The sequence below is a fragment of the Sorex fumeus genome, unplaced genomic scaffold (assembly GCF_029834395.1).
Source record: "Sorex fumeus unplaced genomic scaffold, SorFum_2.1 ptg000036l, whole genome shotgun sequence".
NCBI lineage: Eukaryota > Metazoa > Chordata > Mammalia > Eulipotyphla > Soricidae > Sorex > Sorex fumeus.
The window spans coordinates 22820492-22842067 of NW_026606093.1; the positions used below are offsets into that span (position 1 = coordinate 22820492).

At 49.1% G+C, this 21576-nt stretch overlaps 1 protein-coding gene across 1 annotated transcript in view; it reads left to right on the plus strand.

The window, feature by feature from the left end:
- Positions 1 to 11226: 11226 nt before the first annotated feature.
- Positions 11227 to 21576, plus strand: part of TULP3 (TUB like protein 3) — a 41711-nt gene continuing 31361 nt past the window's right edge. The window contains exons 1-2 of the mRNA XM_056117787.1: positions 11227 to 11279; positions 18364 to 18415. Coding sequence (XP_055973762.1) covers positions 11227 to 11279; positions 18364 to 18415 — 105 coding nt within the window. The remainder of the gene's footprint in view (positions 11280 to 18363; positions 18416 to 21576) is intronic.

Consider the following 21576-nt stretch of genomic DNA (forward strand, 5'->3'; position numbering starts at 1 on the left):
CAGCTGAAGGACTGGGGCTGCACACCAGGTAGGCAAGAGACCCCAGGTCCGATTCTAGGATCCTCTTGAGTCCCTGCCCCGTAGCACTGCCGGGTGTGGCCCGGGGTGACCCCCAGCAGCACCAGATGTGACCCTGGTGGCCCTCAGCACTGTCACAAGACCTCTTTGTCCTTGTGGAATGTGCAGGGAACCCTTAGGGAGGGACTATGGCTCGGAGTGGGCGGGCTGGGAAGCTCCCCTTAAATTGATAAAAACAGAAACACTGTTTCAGAAGAGACAAAGGGGGTAGAGACCACAGCAAGTTTTGTTTCCTTGAGCGTTGTGCTCAGGGAAATTGGTTCACAGGCTTCCCCCGACTGACATGGAGAGAAAAGTCCCCTAAGTTTACCGGATGGAAGCTTGTTAGGGAGATAGTTACTTTCAGCGTCTTCTTGGGTATCTGAAGTGAACGAATTGAAGGCAGCAGATTTTCGGATTTTTGTGTGTGGGCGGGGACAGCAGGCAGTACCCAGGGCTTGCTCATGGCTCCGCACCCAGGAATCATCACTCCTGGCTCCAGGGATGCTCCAGGGACCATATCGGGTGGCAGGGATCGAACCCGGGTCAGCTATGTGTAAGGCAGTGTCCTACCTACTGTACTCTTTCTCCAGCTTCTCCCCCAACATACTTTTAACATTATTATTATTATTATTATTATTATTATTATTTTGCTTTTTGGTCATACCTGGCAATGCACAGTAACTCCTGCCTCTGCACTCAGGAGTCACTCCTGGCGGTCCTCAGGGGACCATGTGGGATGCTGGGAATCGAACCCGGGTTGGCCAAGCAAACGCCCTCCCCGCTGTGCTATCTCTTTAGTCCCACATATTTTTAACATTTTAAATGCAAATATTAGAAGCAGCAAGTATGTGGTCCCTATGTAATGTTGGGCTTTTTATTTGAGAATGAAGAAATAATGAAACTCAGGGACTTTCAGGAAGGCTGGGCAGGAGTGAGTGGGCTTGGGTCAATTCCTTTGATTTTTCTCCACCGGCAGTGATTGAAACTCTTCAGTTTGAGGGTAGAATCACACACTTTTGATTTGATCCACGGTTTATTTGTGGCTGCTTGAATTTATTGAATGTTCCTAATGCTATGATTAGTAGGCCTGTGCAAAGATGTTCATCAACTCTTATTAACATTGGTGCCGTCAATTAAATTTCTGCTTACTTGAAAATAGCTATTATCTTTCAGATAGGCAAGTAGGATTTTTTTGAAATCGCGGAGATTTAATGAGTACTTTCTGTGTGCCTGGTGCTGTTGATGCAGCACTTATTAACTTGCTTCAATCTTCCAAGGCATCCAGGCTAAGTTTACTATTATCCTCTGTTTCTGTATGAGGTTGGGTCATTTGTCCAAGGTTCTAAGCAAAGGCATTAGGCCATGGAATCTGGATCTTGGACATCCACCTGAAATGTTTCCTCATAAAGTTAATTGACTTTCCCTTTTCCCTCACCTTTTTTACAGGGTCATTATTATTATCCCTTAATGTAAGGGAAAGAAAACGTAGAAACTGCTTGCTCGGGCTGGAGCAGTAGTACCAGCGGGTAGAGCTTTTGCCTTGCACATGGCTCACCCGGGTTCGATTCCCAGCCTCCCATATGGTGTCTTAAGCACCGCCGGGAGTAATTCCTGAGTGCAGAGCCAGGAGTAACCCCTGAGTATCTCTGGTGCTTGGGGGACCAGCTGTGCTATCGCTCTAGCCCCGGTCTGGGACTTTCTAAAGTTAGCCCTTGGGGAGCCATTTCAGGGGTGCATCTCAACAGGAGCGGAGGTACCTGCCCCGTGTACTTCTTTCACTGTTCTCTTGGCTTCATGGGTTCTTTTCAGGAATTCTAAATGCACAATTCTAAATGCTTATCATATGCACATCAGTAATGAAGTAACTAAGGGCTAGTACCCAACCCGCTGTCTGTCGCTTTGGCCCAGAATGTGTAGGTTTTTATTTATTTATTTATTTATTTGCATTTTGGGTTCTGTCGATACACAGTGATTCCTCCTGGCTCTGCACTTAGGAATTACTCCTGGCGGTGCCTGGGGACCATAAGGGATGCTGGAATCCAACCGGGGTTGGCCGTGTGCAAGGCAAACGCCCTACCTGCTGTGCTATCGCTCCAGCCCCATAATGTGCAGGTTTTTTTTATGTGGAAGAAATTTATTGCTAATCTGGCTAAATGCCACGGGGCAGGATTGCCTGACTGCATGGTCAGATGAAGATTCAGTTCTGTAAGAAGCTGCCAGACTGTTCTCCAGGGGGCTAGACCACAGGGCTTTTCCTCCAGCAATGGAAAAGAGTTGCTGTCCGTCTGCGTCCTCGTCCAGATTTTGTCTGTCCGACTTCTGGCTTTCAGCTGTTGGAAGGGGCTTGTGATGCTTTGATGGGTGTAATTTGCAGCCCCCTCAGGCCGGCGATTCTGAGTCTTTTTTTTTTCTTTTTTTTCTTTTTTTGGTCAGACCCTGCGGTGCTCAGGGGTTATTCCTGGCTCTGCACTCAGGAATTACTCCTGGCGGTGCTCGGGGGACCCTATGGGATGCTGGGAATCGAACCCAGGTCCACAGCGTGCAAGACGCACGACCTACCCGCTGTGCTGTGGCTCCAGCCCCCTGCGTCTCGCTTCATCTGCGCATGTGTCATCTGGATGTACTTTGCTGAGAACTTGGTTCAGACCTTTTGCTGGCGCTGATTTCTCAGGGTTGCGTGTTTGGAGTTCCTGGGGTCCCTTCAGGGTGACTCTGGAGCCAAGTGCTTGCGCTGGTGTTCACACAGTCGTCTTTCTTCCCCGCCTCCACCTCTGCTGTTCTGTGATGATTCCCTGGTGGGCAGAGCCGCCTTGTGCCGTGCCCTGATGTCGCGCGGGTGGTGACCGTCGGAGAATGTCTCCAGGCAGGAGACGTACCAGCATTGCGCCACGCGGGATTTAACCAGTTTCGTTTTTTTTGTTTTTTTTTTTAATTTTTTTTTCTTTTTTGGGTCACACCCGGCGATGCACAGGGGTTCCTCCTGGCTCTGCACTCAGGAGTTAGCCCTGGCGGTGCTCGGGGGACCCTATGGGATGCTGGGAATCGAACCCGGGTCGGCTGTGTACAAGGCAAACGCCCTACCCGCTGTGCTATCTCTCCAGACCTCGTTTTTTTTTTTTTTTAAAAGGGTTTTGTTTTGTCTGAATAGATTGGAAGCGCATATGTGAGCGGTCGCCCCTTTTTCCTCCTCACTCACCCAGACTTCCTCTGCGAGCGTTGTGATCCTCCGGTACCAAGGTGTTCAGTGGGGCAGGCCGCCTCAGCCCCTACAGACAGAGGTGGCACTGAACAAACTCACACTGGGCGACTGGCCTTGTCATAAACTTACACCTACGTGATTGTACTCACTCTAAGGTCAGATGTTCTTGCAACTAGCCAGCTGGATTCAGCATTCCCCTTTCTCTCTTCCATTCTCTTCCTCCCTCTGTTCTTTCCCCGGCTTGATCCATCCTTCCTTCCTCCCTTCCTTCCTTCCTTCCTCCTTCCTTCCTTCCTTCCTTCCTTCCTTCCTTCCTTCCTTCCTTCCTTTCTTCCCTCCCTCCCTCCCTCCCTCCTTCCTCCTCCCTCCCTCCTTCTTCCTTCCTTCCTTCCTTCCTTCTTTCCTTCCTTCCTTTCCTCCCTCCCTCACTCCCTTCCCTCCCTCCCTCCCTCCCTCCTTCCTCCTCCCTCCCTCCTTCCTTCCTTCCTTCTTTCTTTCTTTCCTTCCTTCCCTCCCTCCCTCCCTCCCTCCCTCCTTCCTCCTTCCTTCCTTCCTTCCTTCCTTCCTTCCTTCCTTCCTTCCTCCCTCCCTCCTTTTGTTTTGTCCTTCCTTCCTTCCTTCCTTCCTTCCTTCCTTCCTTCCTCCTCCCTCCCTCCCTCCCTCCCTCCCTCCCTCCCTCCCTCCCTCCTCCTCCTTCCTTCCTTCCTTCCTTCCTTCCTTCCTTCCTTCCTTCCCTTCCTCCCTCCCTTCCTCCTTCCTTCCCTCTTTCTCCCTTACTCTCTCCCTCCAGCCCCCTGAGTCTGCCTTCTTTCTCCCTCCCCCTTCCATCTCTCCCTCCCTCCCTCCGTCCCTCCCTCCCTCCTTCCTCCCTCCCTCCCTCCTTCCTTCCTTCCTTTCTCCCTTCCTCCCCTCCCTTCTTTCCCCCCTCCGTCCCTCCCTCCCTCCTTCCTGCCCTCTCCTCCATCCTCCCTTCTTTCTGCCGAGCCACATCTCCAGTCGACTTGCTGAAGGTAACAGAAATGCTAGAGATAAAATTTGACCCAGCGTTTCTGACTTCAGGTACTGAACTTTCATTCCCGTGTTATCCCTCGAAGAGCGATGATTTGGAGCTGGTGGCCTGTCTCAGCCGCTGCATGCAGGAACTCTCAAGCCCGTCTTCCCTTTGCTACTCCTCAGCTTTGTGATTCGCTGTGAAAAATTTTTTTATAGTTCACATTATAAAACTTTAGTCTGGATTTTCTCAAGCTTTATATATTTCTCCCTCTTCACTTTTTTTTTCATTGTGTGTAAATATACACAACAGCTTGCCGCTGAGCATTTTTAAGTGTCCAGTTTATTTGTTATTTATTTTTGGGTCTGGGGACCTTCCCCCTGTACTTTCTTCATCCTCTTTAATATTTTTTTTTCCTTTTTTGGGGGAGGGTCACACCTGGCGATGCAAGGGGTTACTCCTGGCTCTGCACTCAGGAGTCACTCCTGGCGGTGCTCAGGGGACCATATGGGATGCTGGGAATCGAACCCGGGTCGGCCGCGTGCAAGGCAAACGCCCTCCCCGCTGTGCTATCTCTCCAGCCCCTATTTTATTTTATTTCTATTATATGTATTTTTTTGGTGTGGGGCCACACCTGGTGGTGCTCAGGGTGTGCTCCTAGCTCTCTGTTGAGGGATCACTCCTGGCGGGCTTTGGTTGGGTGGTGGGCGGGGGGGGAATGACGGACCGTGTGTGGGTACTGGGATCTAACCCGGGTCTGCCTCATGCAAAACTCTGTACCCCTTAAGCAGTAACTCTGGATTTTCCTCTCCCCCAGCCAGTGCCTGGCAGCCTCCTTGATGCTTCCTAGTTTGGCTTTCCCACATGCCTCCGAGACGGGGGTCCTTCAACGAGCATCTTCTGTGCTGGGCTCATCTCAGTTGTTGTAGGAAGCTCGATCTGTCCTGCACAGTGGCTCTACGATTCCTGTCAGTGGTACATAAGGGTTCCAGTCTCTCAACATCCTTGACCACACATTTAATTATTTTGTTGATTTTGTCGTTCGGTGCCAAGAATAGCACCCAAGCCCGCCTACACACAGTGTGTGAGCTCTCCCCAGAGCCTGTCCAGCCCCCGTATTTATCTATTTTTAACCCGATTGTCGTCTCCTAGTAAATCAGTAAGAGTTCTCCTTAAGTGCCTTTTTTAAAAAATTTATTTATTTTGAGCTGGAGAGATGGCACCCCGGCTAAGTCACTTGATTTGCACGAGGCCATCTGAGTTCTACCCCCAGCATGCCATGGGGTCCCCCAAGTACTGCCAGGAATAACTCCTGAGTGCAGGACCAGGAGTAACCCCTGAGCATTGCCAAGTGTGGCCTAAATCTAAATGTGAAAAGTTAAAAAATCTATTTTATATTTTTTTGCATTTGGGACTACACCTGGCTGTGCTCAGAGTTACTCCCTGCTGGGACTGACCCACGTGCAAAGGACCCACTCGTCTGGCCCCGCTGCTGCTCTGGGCTATGAATTCTTTCAGTGTTTAAATGGGAACTCTTTTTTTTTTTGCTTTTTGGGTCACACCCGGCAATGCACAGGGGTTCCTCCTGGCTCTGCGCTCAGGAATTACCCCTGGCGGTGCTCAGGGGACCATATGGGATGCTGGGAATCGAACCCGGGTTGGCTGCGTGCAAGGCAAACGCCCTACCCGCTGTGCTATTGCTCCAGCCCCGTTAAATGGAAACTCTTGGAGATCGGTCTTGAAAAAAAAAATTATTAGCTTGCTTTGTAATATATTTTGAAGAACAAAAGCTTTATTTTTTTATTTTATTTTATTTTTTTTGCTTTTTGGGTCACACCCGGCGATGCTCAGGGGTCACTCCTGGCTCATGCACTCAGGAATCGCTCCTGGCGGTGCTCGGGGGACCCTATGGGATGCTGAGAATCGAACCTGTGTCGGCCATGTTGGCTGCGTGCAAGGCAAACGCCCTCCCCGCTGTGCTACCGCTCCAGCCCCCAAAAGCTTTATTTTTATTTTGATGAAATATAATTTGTTAGATCGGAGAGATAGAGCAGGAGGAAAGGTGCTTGCCCTGCACACGGCTGGCCCGAGTTTGCTTCTCAACACCCCATATGGCCCCCCGATCCCCACCAGGAGTGATCTCTGAGAGCAGAGCCCTGAGAATCACCTGGGGTGGCCTCAAAAACAAACAAAACACCCAAGCAACAAAACCTCCGAACAAACTCTGTGTATATATAGCACTGCATTGTCCTCCCATTGTTCATCGATTTGCTCGAGCGGGCCCAGTAACGTCTCCATTGTGAGACTTGTTACTGTTTTTGGCATAGAGAATATGCCACAGGGAGCTTGCCAGGCTCTGCTGCGCGGGCGGGATACTCTTGGTAGCTTGCCAGGCTCTCCAAGAGGGGTGGAGGAATCGAACTGGGAATCGGCCGGATCGGCTGTGTGCAAGGCAAACGCCCTACCCGTTGTACTATTGCTCCTATATTATATATTTATATATAATATATAGTAAATATACCACATATTTACTATATATACAGTAAATATACTATATATAGTAAAACTCATAATAAAACCGGCGCTTTTTCTCCCCAAGAGCAGCAATAAAATATTATCTTGGTTTTTTTTTTTTTTTTTTTTTTTTTTGCTTTTTCGGTCGCGCCCGGCTATGCACAGGGGTTCCTCCTGGCTCATGCACTCAGGAATCACTCCTGGCGATGCTCGGGGGACCCTATGGGGATGCTGGGAATCGAATTCGGGTCGGCCGCATGCCAGGCAAACGCCCTACCCGCTGTGCTCCAGCCCCCTAAAATATTATCTTAAAGGACTAAATCAGCATATAGTAATTCAACCTTGTTTTTTGGTAGCTATTCTCTTCATTTTGGGAGGAGCGGGGTGTTGCTGAGAAGTGGACCAAGAACCGTTGGCAACGAGGTGAAGGCTTGACCACTGAGCCACACCCCTGGCCCCCCAGATAACTTTTTTTTTTTGCTTTTTGGGTCACACCCGGCAATGCACAGGGGTTCCTCCTGGCTCTGTGCCCAGGAATTACCCCTGGCGATGCTCAGGGGACCATATGGGATGCTGGGAATCGAACCCGGGTTGACTGCGTGCAAGGCAAATGCCCTATCCGCGGTGCTATTGCTCCAGCCCCCAGATAACTTCTTTTGTAAATTAAAAAAAAATTTTTTTGGCAGTGCTGGGATTGAACCTGGCACCTCACACATACCAAAGCAAATGCAAACTTTCTCCCTCCCTCCCTCCCTCCCTCTCTCCATCGCTCCTTCTCTTTTTTCCTCTCTCCTCCGCTCTCCTATCCCCAGTCCCTTTTGTTTCTTTACTGTAATTCTTGAGACAGAGACAAAGTCTCACTTGTGGGCGTGTGTGCTCCCTGGATTCAATCCCTGGCACAGATTGGCCCTGGCTTTTTTTTTTGGGGGGGGGGGTGGAGTGGTGGGAGGGGTGGGCAGTGGCCCAGGAGTAAAGTCAGAAGAAAAAGTATCTTCTGGAAAGAATCCTTTGTGGTAAAGATAAAACAGCCCCTGTTTAAGAAAGGAAGGGTTGGTTTCTGGCAGCCAGCCTGGGGCATTGCATCATCTTCCCCTCTGCAAGTGGGCTCCCGCCAGCACCACAGAAGGATCTGGAGGGTGTCCTCCTCCTTGGTGGCTGGGTGGAGGCCCCACAGCGCAGCGCCCTGGCCATGCAGCTGCAGTGGTGTTTTTGTTCTTTTGTTTTGTTTTGCTTTTTGGGTCACACCCGGTGATGCACAGGGGTTCCTCCTGGCTCTGCGCTCAGGAATGACTCCTGGCGGAGCTCGGGGGACCCTATGGGATGCTGGGGATCGAACCCGGGTCGGCCGCGTGCAAGGCAAACGCTCTCTGGCAGCAGTGGAGTTTGTGTTACTAGCAGCTAGAAGAGTGGATCTGAAGGCAGGGGATGGCGGGCAGGGAATTGAACCGGGACATTGAAAGTATATAGAAGAATCACAGAGGGGAGCAGGTTATTGATGGTTTATTACTGCTTCCCACTCTTTGGCTGGGCTGGAGTGATAGCACAGCAGTAGGGCGTTTGCCTTGCATGCAGCCAACATGGCCGACCCGAGTTCGATTCCTCCGCACCTCTCGGAGAGCCCGGCAAGCTACCGAGAGTATCTCGCCCGCACGGCAGAGCCTGGCAAGCTCCCCATGACGTATTCGATATGCCAGACACAGTAACAACAAAGTCTCCAGTGGAGATGTTACTGGGCCTGCTCGAGCAAATCGGGAGGACAGTGACAGTGACAGTGACTCTTCAGCTGCATGAGTAACTGGGGGGTAGGAGGGAGTGCAGGGGCTCAAACCAAGAGCACGCACGTATGAGGAATGCTCTCTGCCTTCCATCCCATCCCCAGCTGGATCTGAAACAGATTATTTTGGTTTTGGGGCCACACTCAGCGATGCTCAGGGCTTACCCCTGGCTCTGCGCTCAGTCAAGGATCACTCCCGGCAGTGCTTGGGGGGGGGGGGTGTCCTGTGGGGTGCTGAGGATCCGAACCTGATCAGCTGTGTGCACGATAAGCACTGTTACAAGCTGCTCTACTATTCAGCCCTGAAAAAGCTTTGAACCTGAGTCCTTTGTTCTTTCTTTTTGGTTTTTAATTTTAGTTTTTTTTGTTTTGTTTTTGTTTTTTTAAATTTTATTGAATCACCATGAGAAAGTTACAGACTTTTGTGTTTGGGTTACAATCACACAGTGATCAAACATCCATCCCTCCACCAGTGCACATTCCCCACCACCAATATCTCCAGTATACCCCCCCTTTCCACCCTCCCCCTGCCTCCATGGCAGACAATATTCCCCATAATCTCTCTCTACTTTTGGGCATTATGATTTGCAATACAGACCCTCAGAGGTTCCCATATATTTTTTGTTTGTTTGTTTGTTTGTTTTTTTGCTTTTTGGGTCACACCTGGCGATGCACAGGGGTTACTCCTGGCTCTGCACTCAGGAGTTACTCCTGGCGGTGCTCAGGGGACCATATGGGATGCTGACAATCGAACCCGGGTCGGCCCCATGCAAGGCAAACGCCCTACCCGCTGTGCTATCTCTCCAGCCCCAAGGTCACCATGTTTGATTCTTTATCCACTTTCTGCACACATCTCCCATCCCAACTGATTCCTCCAGCCATCTTTTTCTTAGCGATCCCTTCTCTATTCCAGCTGCCTTCTCCCCTTGGCTCATGAGTCAGGCTTCCAGCTATGGAGCAATCTATCTGTCCTGTGTATCTACTATCCTTAGGTGAACAGCCTCATGTTACGTTGTTTTATACTCCACAAATGAGCGCAGTCCTTCTATGTCTGTCCCTCTCTTTCTGACTCATGTCACTTAACATGATACTCTCCATGTCTGTCCACTTATAAGCAAAGTTCATAACTTCATCTCTCCTGACAGCTGCATAGTGTTCCATTGTGTAGATGTACCAAAGTTTCTTTATTTTATTTATTTTTTAAATTTTTATTAGTGAGACATCATGAGGTACAGTTGTAGACTTACAAATTTTTGTGCTTGGGTTTCAATTATACAATGATCAAATACCCATCCCTCCACCAGTGCCCATTTCCCACCACCACGGATCCCAGTATCCCTCCCACCCTCCATCCCCCCATCCCACCCTGCCTCTGTGGCAGGGTATTCCCTTTTGTTCGCTCTCTCTTATTGGGTGTTGTGGTTTGCTTTTAAAAGAGGCATTGAGTGGCAATCATGTTTGGTCTATAGTCTACTTTCAGCATGCTTCTCCCATCCTGGGAGGATCCTCCCAACACCCTTTATTTGGTGCTCCCTTCTCTATCTGAGCTCCCTTTTCCCCTAGCATGTGTGTCTGGCCTCCAAGCCATGGAGCAAGATTCCTGGTACTAATGTCGGCCATTCTTGGGTGTTAGTCTCCTATTTTGTTATTTTATGTTCCCCAGATGAATGCAATCTTTCTGTGTCTATCCCTTTCTTTCTGAGTCATTTCGCTTAACATGATACTTTCCATGTAGTACCACTTGTATGTAAATTTCATGACTTAGTCTTTTCTAACAGCTACATAGTACTCCATTGTGTAAATGTACCAAGGTTTCTTTAATCAGTCATCTGTTCTAGGGCACTTGGGCTGTTTCCAGATTTTGGCTATTGTTAACAGTGCTGCAATGAACATATAGGTACAGATGTCATTTCTGCTGTGCTTTTTTGCATCCTCAGGATATAGTCCCAGAAGTGGTATTGCTGGGTCATATGGAAGCTCAATTTCTAATTTTTGAAGGACTGTCCATATTGTTTTCCAGAAAGGCTGGTCTAGTGTGCACCTAGGTTACTCATAGGTTACTCCCAGCTCATTGCTTAGTCCCTGTGGTGCTCAGGCGACCATGTGTTGCCTGAGGCTGGACCCAGAACCTTCCATGTGCCGGGCATGTGCCCCAAAACTCAAGTTTTCTCCCTGCCCCTCCCCCCACACAACAGTTTCCGTTTTGATGAAGTTAAGTGTATCGGTCTGGTTGCTTATACTTTTCATATTCCATCGATATCTCACGTCAGAAGGATTTGCTTATTCTAAGAATTTTTTGAGTTTTAGCCATTGTCTAGGTCATTGATCCATTTTGAGTCCGTTTCTGTGCGTGATGTGAGAGAGAGGTCATTTGGCATGTGGACAACTCGTTGTCCAGCGTTCCTTGTTAAAGAGACTGTTCTTTCTTCCTTGAATGACCTTGGAACTCTGTCAAAAGTGACTTGGCCAGGGGCCAGCGGCACAAGTCAGGAGAAAAGGCACTTGATTTGCGTGTGGCCGCTTTGGCCCTGACCCTGGTTTGATCGCCAGCATTGCGTGCACGGCCAGGGTTCAGTCCTGAGTCCAGAGTCCAGAAGAGACCCCGTGCACCACCAGGGGTAGCCCCACCCCCTCCAATAAGATGGCCATAAATGTGTGCGGTTCACTTTTTTTTTTTTTAAACCGGAGATGATAATTTTTCTTCCTCTTTGTTCTCATCTCGCCCTTTTCCGCCCTATTCTGTAAGTACTCTATAATTTGTCATGGCTTCAACTTTTTGTGAAAGGAATCTAAGTGCTAGGTTTCCCCTCTTGTTTCATTACGCTGACAGTCAACTGATAACCGTGTGTCCATGAAATTCATTTTCTTCGATGTTTCAGTTCTGCTGAATGACCAGATCAAATGTTGACCCTCTTTTCAATATGTATGTTTTCAAAATATCCGGTGATTTTCCTTTTCTTTTGCTCACCAGCTGTATTGGAAGGTGGAGGGGCCAAGGAGGGGGTTTGGGGTTGGGGGGGTGGAAACAAGACCGCTGGCCCCACTTGGACCCTGAGAGGCAGTTTGTGAGTCTTACAAGTATCTTGATAGGGGGCCGGAGTGATAGTCCAGCGGGGAGGATGTTTGCCTTGCATGTGGCCGACCTGGGTTTGATCCCCCATATCCCATAGGGTCCCCCAAGCACCACCAGGAGTAATTCTTGAGTGCAGAGTCAGGAGTAACCCCTGAGCATCGCTGGATGTGACCCCCTCCCAAAAAAAAATCAAACAAAGTATCTTGATAGTCAAGGGTTCCTACTAGCAGTGTCCTAGGTGTTGCAATAGAAGTGCCCTTGGAGCAGGCTTTTGATTTGGTGTTTTAGGCCACATCCGGTGGTACTCGGGGCTTGCTCCTGGCTCTGTGCTCAGGGATCACTCCTGGAGGTGCTCCAGAGGCCCTGTGGGGTGCTGGGGATTGAAGCCAGCCACTGGCAAGGCAAGCGCACAGCCCACTGCATAATACTCCAGCCCAGATTTTTTCCCCCTCTGATGATTTTTTTTTTAAATTGATTCTGAAGATCGAACCCAGGTCTCACACATGCAAGGCGAGGACTCTACACTGAGCTACATGGCTCGCCTTTAACAGATGTTTACCCAATATTAGTTAGACTTAGAGTAAGGGAAAAGAGTGCCAGGAGACAGGAACGTGTTTCGGCCTCCAGAAACCAAACTGGATGGATGGATGCAGCGTGAGGACTGCCTGGTGCACAGGCTGCCTCGGTGGGTCCTGTCAGAGACATCCATTGAGACTGGCCAGAAACTGTGGGGAGCTCCTGAGCACTGTGGCGACAGCACTGCGGTACTGACGTGTGCTTCTCCAAGAGGAATTTTTTTCTTTTTTCTTTTTTTCTTTTTGGGTCACACCCAGCGATGCACAGGAATTACTCCTGGTTCACGCACTCAGGAATTACTTCTGGCGGTGCTTGGGGGACCATATGGGATGCTGGGAATCGAACCTAGGTCGGCTGCGTGCAAGGCAGACGCCCTACCCGCTGTGCTATTGCTCCAGCCCCCACCAAGAGGAATGTTTAGGTCCAGATAGGATGCTTATGAGTAGGAAAAACAGCAGGGAAAATGGTCATTTCATCTCCTGTGCTTCGTAGGACTTATTTCTGCCTCATGTCGACCTACTAAGCAAGTTTGTTTAGGCTCAGTAACAAAGGCGAGAGACTCTTCGTAGGGAAAATGAAAGTTTGGTCAGCTCACGCTCCAGCTTAGACTGAAAGTCCTAGTTCAGACTTAACACGAGCGGATCAAGTAGATTGCTTCTGCGCATTTAGAATTTGCAACAAAACAAGAGCTCAGAGAAAGTGTCGCTTTTGATGTGTCTGGAGGCGCCTAAACATGGCAATTACGGGGCCTCTCTTTAGTACTCGGCTGTTCAGGTCAGGATGCTTTGATTACACCGTGTTTAGTGAAATCGTCCCACTTGCCCAGGCTTGATGAAAGGAAATGAGTGGCGTCAAGACGGGGCGTTAAGACACACCTGGTTTCTCCACTATTAAAGGTCTTAAGTGCTGGAGGGCCAGAGAGAGAGAGAGAAAGAGAGAGAGAGAGAGAGAGAGACAGAGAGAGAGACAGAGAGACAGAGAGTACTGGGTGTAAGGCACTTGCCGGATTCAAATCCCCAGCGTCACATATAATCCCCCCAAACTCCTGAGCACAAAGTCATGTGTGGCCCCAACACCTCCCTCCAAGCCCCCCAAAAGAGAAGTACTTGAGAATGTTAATTATGTCTCAAAAGTTTCCACATACGTCTGTGTGTGTGTGTGTGTGTGTGTGTGTGTGTGTGTGTGTAGGTGGGGGTAGGGAACCACACCTGGCAATGCTCAGGGATTACTCCTCCTGGCTCTGTACTCAGGAATTATTCCTGGCAGTGCTTGGGGGGGACCGTAGGGGATGTCAGGGATCAAACCCAGGTCGACCGCATGCAAGGCTTATATCCACTGGACTATCGCTCCAGCCCAAGTTTCACATTATTGAGGAGGTTTCAGGGTTTGGGTAGGGTGAGGGGGTGGGCGTGGTTTATTCTCGGTGCCAGAGTATTTTCCAGTTTTCTGCGGAGAACAGAATGAGTGGAAGAAAAGCAGGATTCAGTGAAGTAGCTGTGGAAAATACTTATCCATGACTGTCCAAGGTATTCTAGCCAAGTTTACTCTTACTCTGCTGTGTTGCAATATAGTACAATAATAGCATTTTTACAGGAAAGAGTAAGTCGGTGAAAAAAATTCAAACTTTTCATAATGGTTTTAGGCCTTTTATGTAGAATTTTTTTAGATGTAGATGAATGTTATAAAATACCAATTATGTTCTAGTGTTTTATTTCATAAAGCCAGAGCTTAAGAATAGGTGGGTGTTCGGGGCTGGAGCGATAGCACAGCGGGTAGGGCATTTGCCTTGCATGCAGCTGACCCGGGTTCAATTCCCAGCATCCCATATGATCTCCAGAGCACTTCCAGGAGTAATTTCTGAGTGCAAAACCAGGAGTAATAACCCCTGTGCATTGCCGGGTGTGACCCAAAAAGAAAAAAAAAAAACAATAGGTGGGTGTTCAGCCAGTGCCAACCATCTCAGTAAATTCTCACATAGTCCCTTCAGTGGCACCATTATGAGATAAAACAATTATTAAAAATTAACTTTTATTGATTTTTTTTTGATAATTCCATTTGCCTTTGTGCTGTAACAAGTAAAAAGTTAATTATCTCGTGCCTGCAAGGGGGCAGGCTGGGCTGGTTGGTGGGAAACTGGGGACATTGGTGGAGGCAAGGTCAGACTGGTGGTGGGATTGGCGTTGAAACATTTAATGCCTGAAACAACTACATTATAGGTAACTTGGCAAGGTATGGTGTTAAAATTAAAAATAGGTGAATGCAGGTCAAACACAGCTGACCCTGGTTTGATCCCTGGCATTACAATTGTTTCCCTCTGCTGGCAGGAGTGATCCGTGAGCACAGAGCCAGGAGTCACGGCGGAGCACTGTTGGGTGTGACTCCAAAATCATATATACATATGTGTATATATATGATTTATATATAGTATATGGCATACATAGGTATTTATATGTAATCGAAATTTTAGAACCAGAAAGGAAAATGGAGCACCTTCAGGATGGAAGTAAATTTTTTTTTTTTTAAATAAATGAATCGGGGCTGGAGTAATAGCACAGCGGGTAGGGCCTTTGCCTTGCACGCGGCTGACCCGGGCTCAATTCCAGCATCCCATATGGTCCCCTGAGCACCACCAGGGGTAATTCCTGAGTGCAGAGCCAGGAGTAACCCCTGTGCATCGCCAGGTGTGACCCAAAAAGCCAAATAAATAAATAAATGAATGAATAATTTAGGTGTTTAAGTGATAGTACAGTGTGTCGGGCATTTGCTGGCCCAGGTTCGGTCTCCAGCATCCCAGAAGGTGCTCCCAAGACTGCCAGGAGTGATCCCTGAGTGAGGAGCCAGGAATAAGCCCAGAGCACCTCTGGGTGTGGCCCCCAAAACAAAACCAAAGAAAGAAAAGAAGTAGATCATTTAAAAAAATTTTGTAGCTCCAAAACAACAAAGAAAAAAAAGATCATTAAAACTATTTTCAAAATTAAGTCACCGTGAGATAAACAATTACAGAGTCGTTCATATTTGAGTTCCAGTCACACAGTGTTAAGCACCCATCCCTCCACCAGGGTCCCCAGTGTCTCTCCTGTCCCCCCACCCTGCCTCTGTGGCAGACACCTTTTTTTTTTTTCTTTTTGGGTCACACCCAGCGATGTTCAAGGGTTGCTTCTGACCCTGCACTTAGGAGTCACTCCTGGCAGTGCTTGGGGACCATCTGGGATGCTGGGGATCGAACCTGGGTCCACTGTGTGCAAGGCAAATGCCCTGCCCTCTATACTAGCTCTGGCCCCGACACTGTTTGTTTGTTTGTTTTCCCTTTTGGGCTTTGTGGTTTGCAAAACTGTTACCAAAGGGTATCATGCATACCCCTTTACCTCCTTTCAGCACTCAGCTCCTGCCCGGAGTCACTGCTTCCAGTCCTGTCACTGCCATAGTGGCCCTTCTCTGTCCTAACTGCCCTGCCCCCATTGTGGCGAGCTTCCTACTAAGGCCCCATCCTGCCAGCCTTGGTTTCTATTGTTCTTTCGTGTATTATTCTCCTACTATGTTTCTTTTTTTTTTTTTGGCTTTTTGGGTCACACCCAGCGATGCACAGGGGTTACTCCCGGCTCTGCACTCAGGAAACACCCCTGGCGGTGCTCAGGGGACCATATGGGATGCTGGGAATCAAACCTGGGTCAGCCACGTGCAAGGCAAACACCCTACCCACTGTGCTATCGCTCCCTACTATGTTTCTTTATATCTCACAAATGAGTGCGATTACTCTCTGTCTGCCCCTCTCTCTCGGACTCATTTCACTCAACATGATGCTTTACCCATGTATCAGAAAATTTCATGACTTGATTTTTTTTTTTTTCCTGACAGCCGTGTAGTATTCTCTTGTGTAGATGCGCCATCGCTTCTTTATTCATTTGACTCTTTTTGCACACTAGGGTTGTTTCCAGATTTTGGCTCCAGTGAATATTGCTGCAGTGAACATAGAAGTGTGGTTGCCTAGAGCTGGAGCGGTAGCACAGTGGGTAGGGCGTTTGCCTTGCACAAGGCTGACCCGGGTTTGATTCCCAGCATCCCATATAGTCCCCCAAGCACCACCGAGAGTAATTCCTGTGCAGAGCCAGGAGAAACCCCTGAGCATTGCTGGGTTTGACCCGAAAAGCCAAAAAAAAAAAAAGAACTGGGAACTGATTTCTGCCTTGTTTGATAGTATGAGCATTCCAAAATCGTAGTTTTTACAAAATATAAAGTTGGGAAAAGTAAAAATGGCAGCAGAAAGTTAACAAAAGATAAAAGGGTTTGGTTTCTTGATTGAAGGTGGTAATTTGATGCTGTGTGTGTGGTTATCATTTTCTCATCAGACAAACCTGTCTCACGCTAGTAAATCTTATCTGTTCATCTGCACTTAGAATTTCCCTTGATGCTTGCATAATGCTTTATTTATTTTTAATTCTAAAAATGAAAAAAAAATCTTTTGTGGGGCTGGCGTGATAGTACAGTAGGTAGGGTGCTTGCCTTAAACATTGCCAGGTGTGGCCCTAAAATAAAAACACATCTTTTTTTTGACTTAGGATCACCCCAGCAGTGCTGGAGGCTACTCCTGGCTCCGCACTTGGGAAGAAGCATGTGGGTACCCAAAATTGAACCCAGCCCTTTGAGCCAGCCCACCTGCCCCTGACATAAGGGGTAATTAGCAGACTTGAAGAGTAAGTTAAGTGACTTGCTTAGATCTTAATAAAATTAGTGGGCTGTAATGACCCCATGTACGCAGTCGAAGTTTGCTAGAACTTGCTGCAAAAAAGAAGTATCTCGAAGGTGAAATTTTGTCTTTGAGAGGAAACGAGTCAAGACCAGGGGCTATTTCTGCTGTGAAACGTTATGCACGACTTTTCACCTCTGCGTCTTCATCATGAAAGTATGACAGATAAGAGTACCCAGTTCACAGGGTGGTTGAGAAGAAGAAAGAAAAGATTGTCTGAAAATACATAGCTCTTGGGTCCAGAATGTGATCAGTCAGTGCATGGTTCGAAAGAAAAGAATTGGGGCTGGAGCAATAGCACAGCGAGTAGGGCATTTGCCTTGCACGCGGCCGACCCGGGTTTGATTCCCAGCATCCCATATGTTCCCCCGAGCACCGCCAGGAGTAATTCCTGAGTGCAGAGCCAGGAGTGACCCCTGAGCATCACCGGGTGTGACCCAAAAAGAAAAAAGTAAAAAAAAAAAAGAAGAGAATCCCTTGTGTGTACAAAGCTTTGTTCTGTGCATCTGTCTTGTTTGGTTTTGTTCGGGGGGCCCCATGTAATGGTACTCAGAGCTCACTCCTGGCAGTACACAGGGGACCATACCTGGTGTGGGGATCACGCTCAGGCTGACCACTGCAAGCCCAGCGCCTTAGCGCTGTCCATCTCTTCAGCCCTTGTGTTTATCTTATCCTCTGAGTTTGCAATCTCCTTAGATTCTCTTTGGAATACAGACATCAGGATGGAATACAGACACACAGGGGCTGGAGCAATAGCCCAGCGGGTAGGGCGTTTGCCTTGCATGTGGTTGATCCGGGTTCGATTCCCAGCATCCCATATGGTCCCCTGAGCACCGCCAGGAGTATTTCTGAGTGCAGAGCCAGGAGTAACCCCTGAGCATTGCCAGGTGTGACCCAAAAGAGAAAAAAAAAAAAAGCAGACACATAGACATCTCTGGAAGACAGGCATTCAGGATGATCAGAGATACTTATTGAACTGAGTGCATTCTTATCACATGGAAGGTCTGAGTTCAGTTCCAGCACTGTATGGTCCCCGAGCACTGCCGAAGGGACCCCGAGGCCAGAACCAAAAGGGACTCCTGAGCACCTCCTGGTGTGGACCAAAAGCAAGTCCCCCCATTTCCACTCCCGAAAGAAATAGAAGACCTGTTTCCTGGAGGTTGCTCAGAGGGAGAGAGCACATGCTTTGGAGTCCTGGGTTTGATCTCTGGCACCACATGCAAATGGGAGTGACCTCAAGGCACTACCTGGTGTGGCCCAGAAAACCAACCAAGTGAGCCAACAGCCAGACTTCCACCCTCCGTGTGAACAGCTCCAGAAACTGAGGCGGTGCAGAGGTGCAGTGAACTGGCTCAGGGGAACAGACATACCGGAAGGGTGGAGCTGGTCTGCTCTGAGGGTTTCAGTGACTTTCTCCCTTTGTGTTATACAGTGACTTCGAAGATGAGTCTTTGAGGCTGCGACAGCTGAAACTGGACAATCAGGTAAGCCTGACCTCTCTTTTGGATATCCTTGTTTGTTTGTTTGTTTGTTTTGGGGGGGCCAGGTTTACTCCTGGCTCTGCACTCTGGAATTGCTCCTGGCAGGGCTCAGGGGGCCAGGCAGGAACCCAGGTCAGCTGCGTGCAAGGCAAATGCTGTGCTATCGCTCTGACCCTACTGCATTTCTTTTGAAATCAGTTCCCTGTGCTGCACGCTGCCGCTGATGAGGAGGGTCTTAACTAGGGCTCTGGTGGGGCCAGGAGAAGGAGCCTGGTGAGGGAACAGCTCAGACGTTCCTGAGCACTGTCTGGGGTTAATATGCTGAGCTGAGACTCTGGGGTCTGAAATGATCAAAGGGCACTGGGACCATCAGCGATGAAACCACTGAAGATTCCCTGGCGCCTTTCCGAAGAATTCAGAGAATGTGTTCACGTGGCGTTTCTGTTGTAGTCATTTGGCTCTGCTGCTTTAGATGTCTCTCCGGAGTGTAATTCCATCCAGCGGCGAGGCTGTGTCTTGATCCTCACAAGACAGACCCGAACTCGGTGCTGTTTTGCTCACGAGCCTCTCTGGCCTGCTGAGTCCCTTCCTCCACAGCCTCGCCAGTCCCGAGAACAGAAGCAAGACTGTTGATGATCACCGTCACATCAGAAGTTTCTCGCTGAGTGTCCTGGGCTTCATAATCTTCATGAAATATTTGGGGTTTGTGGTGGTGGCGGTCGTTTTGGACCACACTTGGGGATGCGGGTTACTCCTGGCTCTGCACTCAGGAATTACTCCTGGCAGGTTTGGGGGATCATCCAGGACGCCAGGAATTGAACCTGGATTAGCCACATACATTCAAACGCCGTACCCGCTGTGCTACCACTCGGACCCTCATTAAATATTTGAATGAAGGAGCAATAGTGTTATCAGTTAATAACACTGGATGGTGTGATCACCATGCAGTCCGCTGAGTGTCTGTGCCTGACCCGTGTTGCTCTCTCATTTACTTTTTCATGTGAGTGCTTTCTGATCCTGGGATTTCCATACCTTTGTCTACCCTGGGAAGACCGTCCACGAAGTTTCTTGGTGTCCGATCATGCCATGACAGTTTTGTCTTGCTTTTTTTTTTAATCTTTTTTTTTTTTATCTATTTATTATTATTATTATTGGTGTTGTTGTTGTTATTGCTTTTGGGGTCACACCCAGCGATGCACAGGGTTACTCCTGGCTTTGCACGGTTCTCGGGACCACACGGGATGCTGGGAATCGGACCCAGGTTGGCCATGTGCAAGGCAAGCACCCTACCTGCTGTACTATTGTTCCAGCCCCTTATTTTTTTTTATATATATATATTTTTGGCTTTTGGGTCACACTTGGCGATACTCAGGGATTATTTCTGGCTCTGCACTCAGGAATCACACTTGGTGATGCTCAGGGGACCATATGGGATGCTGGGATTAGAACCCGGGTCGGCTGCGTGCAAGGCAAATGCCCTACCCCCTGTGCTATCGCTCCAACCCCTTATCTTGCTTCTTCTTGTTGCTCAGGGACTTCTAGCCTGATAGGTGACTTGAATGATTCCACAGGAGAGAAGGTTGGGGCTGAGTCCCGCAGACCCACGGACCTGTGCCCGTGCAAGTTTCCAGCTCTAGGAACTGTGTGGGTGCCCTTGGTCACGTGCTGCTGCGTGCCTGGGGTGCGGGAGATAGTCATCACTTTCCAGGCCTTCAGGAGTGGCACCCAGGGCCTTCACTGGCCCCCAGAATGGTCCATCAGGGTCAGTTCTGTAGGTCCTGCTGCCTTATGAGATAGGCGGGGTATCTCTGCAGATGGAAAAGTCGCTCCTTCTCTGCCTTGCTCTGCCCTTTACCAGGCGAATGTCCCCTTCCAGGGACAGAAGAGAAATCAGTGTGCCGAGGTTTTTGGTGGCCCGTCAAGTAGTGGTCATAACCCAGGGGCCACTCCCAGCAACCCTTGGCCAGCCAGCCAGGTTCTTGGAATCGGGGCTCGAGAATGTGGACCCTCAGGGTGGCTCTCTGCGACCAGGTGGTGTAAGGATCAGACTTGGGGCCGGGTGCCATGTGACTTGGCCCTGGGCTCTGAAGGTTTGGTGTGTGTGTGTGTGTGTGTGTGTGTGTTTTCTTTTGGGTCACACCTGCAGGGGGCTACTCTCGGCTCAGTACTCAGGACTGCTCCTATCCTTTGGTCTTTGGCACTGCAAAATGCCCTGAGTACCATCTTGTGTGGACCAAAATACTAAAAGGAAAACAAACAAAACTGGCCCCGGAGCCAGAACGCAGCGGGGAGGGCCTTTGCCTTGGATATGGCCAAGCTGGATTCGATCCGTGGCACCCCAGGGTACCTTGAGCACCTGAGTGATTCCTGAGTGCAGAGCCAAGAGTAACACTCCCCCATCCCCCCCCCCCCCCACACACACACATACCACTCAGTATGGCCAAAACGAAACAAAATGATAAAAGTGGGGGAAAAAACCCAATCCACAAAAATCTGGGGGCTGGGTCTCTAGCTCAACTCGTGATGAATTGCCTCACATGTGTAAGAACCCGGTTCGATTCCTGGAGCTGCAAAAGTAAATAAAAAAATAATAGCAACATACTTGGGCAGAGCTTTGATTTTATTTCTTTATTTATTTTTGCTTTTTGGGTTACACCTGGCGATGCTCAGGGCTTACTCCTGGCTGTGCACTCAGGAATCACTTCTGGCAGTGCTCGGGGATCCTATGGGATGTCGGGCATCGAACCCAAGGCAAATGCCCTCCCGGCTGTACTGGGGCCCTCTGTCTCTCTGTAAGGCCAGCTCAGGCATCCCCGAGTTCAGTCCTTAGGGACTCTGCTGTGGCATGTCACCGTCGTCGAGAGTCACTGGTTCATGGTCTCTGTGGGATTAGACCAGCACCCATCAGTGTCTTAAGGATCGGTTCATACTAACAGATAGCAAGGGCTGGACTGGAGCCATAGCACAGTGGGGAGGGCATTTGCCTTGCACATGGCCGACCCGTATGATTCCCCCCACCCCCCCACCCCCGACTGCCAGGAGTGATTCCTGAATGCAGAGCCAGGGAGTGTACCCCTGAGCATCACTGCATCACTGGGTGTGACCCAAAAAGTAAAAAACAAAACAAAACACCAAAAAGACTAATATTAAGGGCTGAAGCTAAA